Genomic DNA, 12994 nt, shown 5'->3' with positions numbered 1-12994 from the left:
TGTGAGCTTTTGTCCTTAGGGATTTATATAGAAACGTGTAGCATTCACGTATACTCTGATATGAAGATAATATACTCACAAAGTAATGTAGAGTTGACAACTGTCCCTTTCAGCCTTCACTGCATGAGGGTGCCAGTGTCCTAACGCTACGAATCACAATATTAAATACGATTGGGCTTATAAATTGCAGTATGCAGAGACAACAAAATTATAATATAATTTTGGTTTCGGTTTCGACTAAGTGAAACCTGCAAATTTTTATATAAGAAAGAAAAATAAAAAAGACACCTACAGTCAACTAATTTGGGTATTTTGATTTGTTTTTCGTTTCTGACATAAACGAATGCAACATTTCACCATGTGGACATAACGCTACATGCATTAACACCACTGGTTCATACCAGTGCAACTGTAAAAGCCGTTGGATCGGCAGGAATTGCGCAGAAGGTAAATTTTTTGCTTCTGTTTTGTTCATAATGTTTCTTTCAAAACGTTTTTGAATCGTTAGGAATGAGCGCAGAAGTCAAATGTGACTAAATTCTTGCACACTGCATCTTGGATACCTTGTATATTAAAATCGAAAATGTCATTAAAGCTTAAACCAGCATTATCAGTCAACATGCGTTTATTAGAATTCTGGTGTATACCATTGAGGAGGAAGAATGGTTTTAATGTAGTCTATTTTCAGACTGACTTTGACAAATTTGCGACTCAAAATGTGAAATGAAATTGTTGTCTCTAATCGTAATATTTATCTTGTTTATAAGCCGGAACAAGCAAATTTTCTGCTGAAGAACAAACTATGACCAGAAACCATGTGGGAAATTTAATTGAAATGAAGCCAGATAAAAATAAAAGTCAATATCGAAAGGCTTTCTGCTGGTACATGCTTCGTTGCATAAATGAATAAAGATGGTATGTTTCAACGACTCTACAGGCTAGTACACACTTTCTGAGCAATGATAAAACATTCACAAATAGGGATACAATAATATAACACGAGCATAATTGTCGTTCTGTCCGAATTTGTACGCGTTTAAGTTATGAATTAAGCCTTTAATTTGGCTTTGCGTTTGTTTCATTTACCAAAACGGATGCTTCACATACAATGTGTTCAAATTGCATTTAGTTGAAGACTGAATATAGACATCGTTGTCATTTATTTTGTCATTGTGTTTGTTCCTGCGTTTTGGAATTCACTACAGCTGGCAATTACGAGGAACCTGTATTCCGGGAAACACTGTAACAGAAAAAAGTCTGTTCCAAAACAATTCTATCTGATATACAAAGTAGAGAGGAAAAGAGCATATACGGAACTCAAAAGTAGGTAGAGTTAATCTAAACAATCAACATTTCATTTCTGAACGTATCTGCTAGTTCACCATGTGGAAATAATGGAACTTGCACTAACCCTAGCAGTTCCTAGGCTATGCAACTCTTCAAACGGTTGGATGGGTAGTAACTGCTATGCAGTTATACCGGCGGATTGTGCTCTATTTATACATTCCAGCTTTCATGCACAAAAGGGGCGTTCCAAATGATATTCTATGCAGAACAATTCTCATTACAATATTCAAATACAAACACCTCTGTTACTCTCTATTCGCCAGCTTTTATTCTTAAGGCATTCTGCAGGAACGTATAATATACACGTATACTCAGATAATATATGAAGATACTCCGATTACTGTTCTATCAAGAGAAACCATTAACTTTTGTGAGCCCTCGCTCCATGCTCGTGTCTGTGTTCCCATGTTAACAAGTACAATCTTAAAATCGACTGGGCTTGTAAATTGCGTTTTTCAGGGCGCACAATGTCATAATGTAAAGTTGGACCGACTTAGTCACACCTGTATATATTTATGTAAGACATAAACGAAAACGAAAACATTCAGCACCTAATTACCTGAAGGTGACCTGTCTTTCATTTCAGACATAAATGAATGCAACATTTCGCCATGTGGAAATAACGCTACATGCGTAAACACCATGGGTTCATACACCTGCAACTGTACAAGCGGTTGGATGGGCAGGAACTGCACAGAAGGTACAGTTATTCATTGCGTTCTGTTCATAACGGAATGAGCGCAGTATTCAAATGTGACTAAATTCTTGCGCACTGCATCTTGGATGCCTTCTATATAAAATCGCAAATGTTATTAAGGCTTAAAACAAGGATTATCAGTCAACATGCGTTTATTAGAATTTTGGTGTATACCACTGAAGAGGAAGAATGGTGTTAATGTAGTCTATTCCCAAATTGGCTTTGACAAATTTGCGATTAAAACTGTGGAATGAACTTATGGTTTCTAATCGTAACATTTATCTTGTTAATGAGCCTGAACAAGCGTACATATTCTGCTGAAGAACAAACTCTGACCAGAAACCATGTGGGAAATTTAATTGAAATGAAACCAGGTAAAAATAAAAGTCAATGTCGTAAGGCTTGCAATTGGTACATGCTTCGTTGCATAAATTAATAAAGATGCTATGTTTTCAACGACTCTACAGGCTAGTAAACATTTTCTGATCAATGATAAAGCATTCACAAATACCGATAGACTATATGGCTTGGGCATAATATAACACAAGCATAATTGTAGTTCTGTTCGAATTTGTACGAGTTTAAGTTATGACTTAAGGCTTTAATTTGGCTTTGCGTTTGTTTCATTTACCAAACAGATGCTTCACATACAATGTGCTCAAATTGCATTTAGTCGAAGACTGAATATAGACATCGGTGTTATTTGTTTTGTTATTGTGTTGTTGCTGCGTTTTGGAATTCACTACGGCTGGCAATTGCGAGGAACCTGTATTCCGGGAAACACTGTAACAGAAAAAAGTCTGTTCCAAAACAATTCTATCTGACATACATAGTAGAGAGGAAAAGAGCATATACGGCACTCAAAAGCAAGTAGAGTTAATGTAAACAATGAACATTTCAGTTCTGAATATATGTGCTAGTTCACCATATGGAAATAATGGAACTTGCAAGAGCCTTAACGGTTCCTAGGCTATGCAACTCTTTAAACGGTTGGATGGGTAATAACTGAAATGGGGTTTTATCGACTGATTGTGCTCTCTTTATACATTCCAGGTTTCATGCAGAAAAGAGGGTTTCCAAATGATATTCTATGCAGATCAATTCTCATTACAATATTCAAATACAAACACCTCTGCTACTCTCTATTCGCCAGCTTTTATTCTTAAGGCATTCGGTAGGAACGTATAATATACACGTATACTCAGATAATATATGAAGATCCGATGTTTACTGTTCTATCAAGAGAAACCACTAACTTCTGTGAGCCCTCGTGTCTGTGTCCTAATGTTATCAAGTACAATCTTAAAAATGACTTGGCTTGTAAATTTCATTATTTGGGGCGCACAAAGTCATAATGGAAAGTTGGACCGACTTAGTCACACCTGTATATATTTATGTAAGACATAAACGAAAACGACAACATTCAGCACTTAATTACCTGAAAGTGACTTGTCTTTCGTTTCAGACATAAATGAATGCAACATTTCGCCATGTGGAAATAACGCTACATGCGTAAACACCATGGGTTCATACACGTGCAACTGTACAAGCGGTTGGATGGGCAGGAACTGCACAGAAGGTAAAGTTATTACTTGCCTTCTGTTCATAATGAAATGCGCGCAGCATTCAACTGTGACTAAATTCTTATGCACTTCATCTTGGATACATTGTATATTAAAATCAAAAATGTTATTAAGCCTTAAACCAAGATTATCAGTCAAGATGCATTTATTTTTGTCCATGCAGTATCCCTACTATCATTGTGTTTGTTTAAAAGCTGGTATACACGGAAGACATCAATTCATCCTTTAATTTGATTTTGCAACTATTTGGTTGAGCGAAACGGTACATAATATAATCTAATCAAATTGTATTAAGGGGACGGCTAAATATACTTATCGGCGTATTATATTTTTACTGTGTTCTTCTTGAGCTAATGTGGTTCGCATGGTCCTAAATTGCAAGGCAACTCTATTCCTGGAAGCGCAGGAAGAAATGAACGAGGATTTCGATGTAATTCTACCTGATATGCTTAGTTCAGAGGAAGAGATAATATTTAAGACTGATCACCTAGTAGTCGTAATGTATACAATCTACATTTCAGCCCTGAATGTATGTATTAGTTCACCATGTGGAAATAACGCAACATGCACGATCACCAACGGTTCATATGTATGCAATTGCTTAAACGGATGGATGGGTAGGAACTGCACGGAAGGTACAGCTGTTGATTTTCTTATATTTATAAATCCATGCTTTCATGCACATGTAATGTTTTTAAAAGAAGTGCTTTGTTGAAACGAACGCATAATGAAATTCAAGGACAATCTATTTTGCTGCTCATTTCGTGTTAGATTTATTTCGTAGAGCATATCTGTAGCAGATTATAGCATACACTGATACTCAGAAAATATATGAGGATAAATTGTTTAAACATTTACGCAGTCAAGAAATCTTATTAATCTATGGCATGTTGTTGTGCATGTGTTCTAACGTTATCAGGTGCAACCTTAAAATGAATTAAGTTTTGAACATGCACTATGCAAAACGGACAAATCCGTGATGTAATGTCGGTTCCGGCTGAGTAACAGCTGCATATATTAATATAAGGAGAAAGCAGAAAAAGAAACCACTCAGTAACTAATGAGCTGAATGTGACCTGTTTGTTGTTTCAGACATAAATGAATGCAGCTTTTCACCATGTGGAAATAACGGTACATGCACAAACATCATTGGTTCATACATATGCAACTGTACTAGCGGTTGGACTGGCAAGAACTGCACAGAAGGTAATACTATTGCGTTATTTTCCTAATGTAAATTTTGCTTAAATGTTATGTTTTGTATAGGTTGTTTTATTCTTTAAACACGTGAAGAGCGAAAATTTCAGATCTTTCGGACGGCATTTTGTATACTTATATATTTTATTGGAATATTAGTACTAATGCTTAAAGCAAGGTTTTATGGTAAAATACACATATGGGAAATTCCATTTGAACAGTTGAAAGGGATGAGTTTGATCAATGTAGTTTATGTTAAAATTTAATTTCACAAATTTGCGAATTAACATGTGAAAGGAATCTTGGGCTTCAAAACGTAAAATATAAGATGCTTATAAGCCGTTGGAACTCTTCTTTTTCGACCAAAATACAAACGTCGAACTGAATATAACCAGGACAAGAAAATGACTGACATAAAATAAAATTTCAAAGTGATTCTCTAAATCATTCCTACTAATACATGCTTTGTTACATCTAAGAATAAATACGATAGGTTTTCAGTGTGTCTACGTGTTTATATATACTTGTTGAGCAACGTGAAAGCATTGACGAGCATCGAGGATGCATACGACTTGTCCATAATATCTTAATACCATCATTATGGTTTAGGGTGACTTTGTACAGGCGTAAATTGGGAACTCAGATTTTAATTTGACCTTGCGTTTGTTTCGTTTACCTAATAGATTTTCAAAATACAACATGTTTAAGTTCTATTTAGTGGGCGCTTGAATATAGATATTGGCATCATTTATTTTGTTACTGAATTGTTCCTGCCGGTCTGGATTTGGTAAGGTTCCAAAGAGCGAGGAAACTGTCTTCTGGGAAACATTCTAGCAAACCAAAATTACTCCTAAACGTTCCGTTCTGTTATGCATAATGAAGAGGACAAGAGCATAAATGACACTCAGAAAAAGCACAAATAATGTATAAAATCAACGTTACATCACAGAATGTTTGTTATAATTTCCCGGTGTGGAAATAATGCAACTTTCACAAACAGGAACGGATCATATGAGTGCAACTCTTTAAACATTTGCATGAGTAGGAACTGCACGGGAGTTATGACCGAGTGTTGTCCTATGTTAATAAATATCAGCTTTCATATACATATACCGCGTAAATGTGATATACCATGCATATCAAACCACATTATGATATCCAATGCTAATCAGTTTTGCAATTCGTTCGGGTGTGAGCTTTTGTCCTTAGGGATTTATATAGAAACGTGTAGCATTCACGTATACTCTGATATGAAGATAATATACTCACAAAGTAATGTAGAGTTGACAACTGTCCCTTTCAGCCTTCACTGCATGAGGGTGCCAGTGTCCTAACGCTACGAATCACAATATTAAATACGATTGGGCTTATAAATTGCAGTATGCAGAGACAACAAAATTATAATATAATTTTGGTTTCGGTTTCGACTAAGTGAAACCTGCAAATTTTTATATAAGAAAGAAAAATAAAAAAGACACCTACAGTCAACTAATTTGGGTATTTTGATTTGTTTTTCGTTTCTGACATAAACGAATGCAACATTTCACCATGTGGACATAACGCTACATGCATTAACACCACTGGTTCATACCAGTGCAACTGTAAAAGCCGTTGGATCGGCAGGAATTGCGCAGAAGGTAAATTTTTTGCTTCTGTTTTGTTCATAATGTTTCTTTCAAAACGTTTTTGAATCGTTAGGAATGAGCGCAGAAGTCAAATGTGACTAAATTCTTGCACACTGCATCTTGGATACCTTGTATATTAAAATCGAAAATGTCATTAAGGCTTAAACCAGCATTATCAGTCAACATGCGTTTATTAGAATTCTGGTGTATACCATTGAGGAGGAAGAATGGTTTTAATGTAGTCTATTTTCAGACTGACTTTGACAAATTTGCGACTCAAAATGTGAAATGAAATTGTTGTCTCTAATCGTAATATTTATCTTGTTTATAAGCCGGAACAAGCAAATTTTCTGCTGAAGAACAAACTATGACCAGAAACCATGTGGGAAATTTAATTGAAATGAAGCCAGATAAAAATAAAAGTCAATATCGAAAGGCTTTCTGCTGGTACATGCTTCGTTGCATAAATGAATAAAGATGGTATGTTTCAACGACTCTACAGGCTAGTACACACTTTCTGAGCAATGATAAAACATTCACAAATAGGGATACAATAATATAACACGAGCATAATTGTCGTTCTGTCCGAATTTGTACGCGTTTAAGTTATGAATTAAGCCTTTAATTTGGCTTTGCGTTTGTTTCATTTACCAAAACGGATGCTTCACATACAATGTGTTCAAATTGCATTTAGTTGAAGACTGAATATAGACATCGTTGTCATTTATTTTGTCATTGTGTTTGTTCCTGCGTTTTGGAATTCACTACAGCTGGCAATTACGAGGAACCTGTATTCCGGGAAACACTGTAACAGAAAAAAGTCTGTTCCAAAACAATTCTATCTGATATACAAAGTAGAGAGGAAAAGAGCATATACGGAACTCAAAAGTAGGTAGAGTTAATCTAAACAATCAACATTTCATTTCTGAACGTATCTGCTAGTTCACCATGTGGAAATAATGGAACTTGCACTAACCCTAGCAGTTCCTAGGCTATGCAACTCTTCAAACGGTTGGATGGGTAGTAACTGCTATGCAGTTATACCGGCGGATTGTGCTCTATTTATACATTCCAGCTTTCATGCACAAAAGGGGCGTTCCAAATGATATTCTATGCAGAACAATTCTCATTACAATATTCAAATACAAACACCTCTGTTACTCTCTATTCGCCAGCTTTTATTCTTAAGGCATTCTGCAGGAACGTATAATATACACGTATACTCAGATAATATATGAAGATACTCCGATTACTGTTCTATCAAGAGAAACCATTAACTTTTGTGAGCCCTCGCTCCATGCTCGTGTCTGTGTTCCCATGTTAACAAGTACAATCTTAAAATCGACTGGGCTTGTAAATTGCGTTTTTCAGGGCGCACAATGTCATAATGTAAAGTTGGACCGACTTAGTCACACCTGTATATATTTATGTAAGACATAGACGAAAACGAAAACATTCAGCACCTAATTACCTGAAGGTGACCTGTCTTTCATTTCAGACATAAATGAATGCAACATTTCGCCATGTGGAAATAACGCTACATGCGTAAACACCATGGGTTCATACACCTGCAACTGTACAAGCGGTTGGATGGGCAGGAACTGCACAGAAGGTACAGTTATTCATTGCGTTCTGTTCATAACGGAATGAGCGCAGTATTCAAATGTGACTAAATTCTTGCGCACTGGATGCCTTCTATATAAAATCGCAAATGTTATTAAGGCTTAAAACAAGGATTATCAGTCAACATGCGTTTATTAGAATTTTGGTGTATACCACTGAAGAGGAAGAATGGTGTTAATGTAGTCTATTCCCAAATTGGCTTTGACAAATTTGCGATTAAAACTGTGGAATGAACTTATGGTTTCTAATCGTAACATTTATCTTGTTAATGAGCCTGAACAAGCGTACATATTCTGCTGAAGAACAAACTCTGACCAGAAACCATGTGGGAAATTTAATTGAAATGAAACCAGGTAAAAATAAAAGTCAATGTCGTAAGGCTTGCAATTGGTACATGCTTCGTTGCATAAATTAATAAAGATGCTATGTTTTCAACGACTCTACAGGCTAGTAAACATTTTCTGATCAATGATAAAGCATTCACAAATACCGATAGACTATATGGCTTGGGCATAATATAACACAAGCATAATTGTAGTTCTGTTCGAATTTGTACGAGTTTAAGTTATGACTTAAGGCTTTAATTTGGCTTTGCGTTTGTTTCATTTACCAAACAGATGCTTCACATACAATGTGCTCAAATTGCATTTAGTCGAAGACTGAATATAGACATCGGTGTTATTTGTTTTGTTATTGTGTTGTTGCTGCGTTTTGGAATTCACTACGGCTGGCAATTGCGAGGAACCTGTATTCCGGGAAACACTGTAACAGAAAAAAGTCTGTTCCAAAACAGTTCTATCTGACATACATAGTAGAGAGGAAAAGAGCATATACGGCACTCAAAAGCAAGTAGAGTTAATGTAAACAATGAACATTTCAGTTCTGAATATATGTGCTAGTTCACCATATGGAAATAATGGAACTTGCAAGAGCCTTAACGGTTCCTAGGCTATGCAACTCTTTAAACGGTTGGATGGGTAATAACTGAAATGGGGTTTTATCGACTGATTGTGCTCTCTTTATACATTCCAGGTTTCATGCAGAAAAGAGGGTTTCCAAATGATATTCTATGCAGATCAATTCTCATTACAATATTCAAATACAAACACCTCTGCTACTCTCTATTCGCCAGCTTTTATTCTTAAGGCATTCGGTAGGAACGTATAATATACACGTATACTCAGATAATATATGAAGATCCGATGTTTACTGTTCTATCAAGAGAAACCACTAACTTCTGTGAGCCCTCGTGTCTGTGTCCTAATGTTATCAAGTACAATCTTAAAAATGACTTGGCTTGTAAATTTCATTATTTGGGGCGCACAAAGTCATAATGGAAAGTTGGACCGACTTAGTCACACCTGTATATATTTATGTAAGACATAAACGAAAACGACAACATTCAGCACTTAATTACCTGAAAGTGACTTGTCTTTCGTTTCAGACATAAATGAATGCAACATTTCGCCATGTGGAAATAACGCTACATGCGTAAACACCATGGGTTCATACACGTGCAACTGTACAAGCGGTTGGATGGGCAGGAACTGCACAGAAGGTAAAGTTATTACTTGCCTTCTGTTCATAATGAAATGCGCGCAGCATTCAACTGTGACTAAATTCTTATGCACTTCATCTTGGATACATTGTATATTAAAATCAAAAATGTTATTAAGCCTTAAACCAAGATTATCAGTCAAGATGCATTTATTTTTGTCCATGCAGTATCCCTACTATCATTGTGTTTGTTTAAAAGCTGGTATACACGGAAGACATCAATTCATCCTTTAATTTGATTTTGCAACTATTTGGTTGAGCGAAACGGTACATAATATAATCTAATCAAATTGTATTAAGGGGACGGCTAAATATACTTATCGGCGTATTATATTTTTACTGTGTTCTTCTTGAGCTAATGTGGTTCGCATGGTCCTAAATTGCAAGGCAACTCTATTCCTGGAAGCGCAGGAAGAAATGAACGAGGATTTCGATGTAATTCTACCTGATATGCTTAGTTCAGAGGAAGAGATAATATTTAAGACTGATCACCTAGTAGTCGTAATGTATACAATCTACATTTCAGCCCTGAATGTATGTATTAGTTCACCATGTGGAAATAACGCAACATGCACGATCACCAACGGTTCATATGTATGCAATTGCTTAAACGGATGGATGGGTAGGAACTGCACGGAAGGTACAGCTGTTGATTTTCTTATATTTATAAATCCATGCTTTCATGCACATGTAATGTTTTTAAAAGAAGTGCTTTGTTGAAACGAACGCATAATGAAATTCAAGGACAATCTATTTTGCTGCTCATTTCGTGTTAGATTTATTTCGTAGAGCATATCTGTAGCAGATTATAGCATACACTGATACTCAGAAAATATATGAGGATAAATTGTTTAAACATTTACGCAGTCAAGAAATCTTATTAATCTATGGCATGTTGTTGTGCATGTGTTCTAACGTTATCAGGTGCAACCTTAAAATGAATTAAGTTTTGAACATGCACTATGCAAAACGGACAAATCCGTGATGTAATGTCGGTTCCGGCTGAGTAACAGCTGCATATATTAATATAAGGAGAAAGCAGAAAAAGAAACCACTCAGTAACTAATGAGCTGAATGTGACCTGTTTGTTGTTTCAGACATAAATGAATGCAGCTTTTCACCATGTGGAAATAACGGTACATGCACAAACATCATTGGTTCATACATATGCAACTGTACTAGCGGTTGGACTGGCAAGAACTGCACAGAAGGTAATACTATTGCGTTATTTTCCTAATGTAAATTTTGCTTAAATGTTATGTTTTGTATAGGTTGTTTTATTCTTTAAACACGTGAAGAGCGAAAATTTCAGATCTTTCGGACGGCATTTTGTATACTTATATATTTTATTGGAATATTAGTACTAATGCTTAAAGCAAGGTTTTATGGTAAAATACACATATGGGAAATTCCATTTGAACAGTTGAAAGGGATGAGTTTGATCAATGTAGTTTATGTTAAAATTTAATTTCACAAATTTGCGAATTAACATGTGAAAGGAATCTTGGGCTTCAAAACGTAAAATATAAGATGCTTATAAGCCGTTGGAACTCTTCTTTTTCGACCAAAATACAAACGTCGAACTGAATATAACCAGGACAAGAAAATGACTGACATAAAATAAAATTTCAAAGTGATTCTCTAAATCATTCCTACTAATACATGCTTTGTTACATCTAAGAATAAATACGATAGGTTTTCAGTGTGTCTGCGTGTTTATATATACTTGTTGAGCAACGTGAAAGCATTGACGAGCATCGAGGATGCATACGACTTGTCCATAATATCTTAATACCATCATTATGGTTTAGGGTGACTTTGTACAGGCGTAAATTGGGAACTCAGATTTTAATTTGACCTTGCGTTTGTTTCGTTTACCTAATAGATTTTCAAAATACAACATGTTTAAGTTCTATTTAGTGGGCGCTTGAATATAGATATTGGCATCATTTATTTTGTTACTGAATTGTTCCTGCCGGTCTGGATTTGGTAAGGTTCCAAAGAGCGAGGAAACTGTCTTCTGGGAAACATTCTAGCAAACCAAAATTACTCCTAAACGTTCCGTTCTGTTATGCATAATGAAGAGGACAAGAGCATAAATGACACTCAGAAAAAGCACAAATAATGTATAAAATCAACGTTACATCACAGAATGTTTGTTATAATTTCCCGGTGTGGAAATAATGCAACTTTCACAAACAGGAACGGATCATATGAGTGCAACTCTTTAAACATTTGCATGAGTAGGAACTGCACGGGAGTTATGACCGAGTGTTGTCCTATGTTAATAAATATCAGCTTTCATATACATATACCGCGTAAATGTGATATACCATGCATATCAAACCACATTATGATATCCAATGCTAATCAGTTTTGCAATTCGTTCGGGTGTGAGCTTTTGTCCTTAGGGATTTATATAGAAACGTGTAGCATTCACGTATACTCTGATATGAAGATAATATACTCACAAAGTAATGTAGAGTTGACAACTGTCCCTTTCAGCCTTCACTGCATGAGGGTGCCAGTGTCCTAACGCTACGAATCACAATATTAAATACGATTGGGCTTATAAATTGCAGTATGCAGAGACAACAAAATTATAATATAATTTTGGTTTCGGTTTCGACTAAGTGAAACCTGCAAATTTTTATATAAGAAAGAAAAATAAAAAAGACACCTACAATCAACTAATTTGGGTATTTTGATTTGTTTTTCGTTTCTGACATAAACGAATGCAACATTTCACCATGTGGACATAACGCTACATGCATTAACACCACTGGTTCATACCAGTGCAACTGTAAAAGCCGTTGGATCGGCAGGAATTGCGCAGAAGGTAAATTTTTTGATTCTGTTTTGTTCATAATGTTTCTTTCAAAACGTTTTTGAATCGTTAGGAATGAGCGCAGAAGTCAAATGTGACTAAATTCTTGCACACTGCATCTTGGATACCTTGTATATTAAAATCGAAAATGTCATTAAGGCTTAAACCAGCATTATCAGTCAACATGCGTTTATTAGAATTCTGGTGTATACCATTGAGGAGGAAGAATGGTTTTAATGTAGTCTATTTTCAGACTGACTTTGACAAATTTGCGACTCAAAATGTGAAATGAAATTGTTGTCTCTAATCGTAATATTTCTCTTGTTTATAAGCCGGAACAAGCAAATTTTCTGCTGAAGAACAAACTATGACCAGAAACCATGTGGGAAATTTAATTGAAATGAAGCCAGATAAAAATAAAAGTCAATATCGAAAGGCTTTCTGCTGGTACATGCTTCGTTGCATAAATGAATAAAGATGGTATGTTTCAACGACTCTACAGGCTAGTACACACTTTCTGAGCAATGATAAAACATTC

The 12994-nt window shown here is 35.6% G+C and overlaps 1 protein-coding gene across 1 annotated transcript in view; it reads left to right on the top strand.

Annotated features, from left to right (window-relative positions):
- The window catches only part of LOC149798509 (uncharacterized), an 83636-nt gene that overhangs the window by 44548 nt on the left and 26094 nt on the right, over positions 1–12994 (top strand). Inside the window, exons 8-12 of the mRNA XM_089957118.1 lie at positions 1934–2047; positions 3510–3623; positions 7948–8061; positions 9517–9630; positions 10727–10840. Of these exons, the coding sequence (XP_089813244.1) occupies positions 1934–2047; positions 3510–3623; positions 7948–8061; positions 9517–9630; positions 10727–10840 (570 nt within the window). The remainder of the gene's footprint in view (positions 1–1933; positions 2048–3509; positions 3624–7947; positions 8062–9516; positions 9631–10726; positions 10841–12994) is intronic.

Source organism: Sinohyriopsis cumingii, chromosome 5 (genome assembly GCF_028554795.1).
Source record: "Sinohyriopsis cumingii isolate HCF-2022 chromosome 5, ASM2855479v2, whole genome shotgun sequence".
In the NCBI taxonomy this organism is placed as follows: domain Eukaryota; kingdom Metazoa; phylum Mollusca; class Bivalvia; order Unionida; family Unionidae; genus Sinohyriopsis; species Sinohyriopsis cumingii.
The sequence above is the reverse complement of the archived record's forward strand: the minus strand, read 5'-3'. Positions and strand labels throughout refer to the sequence as shown.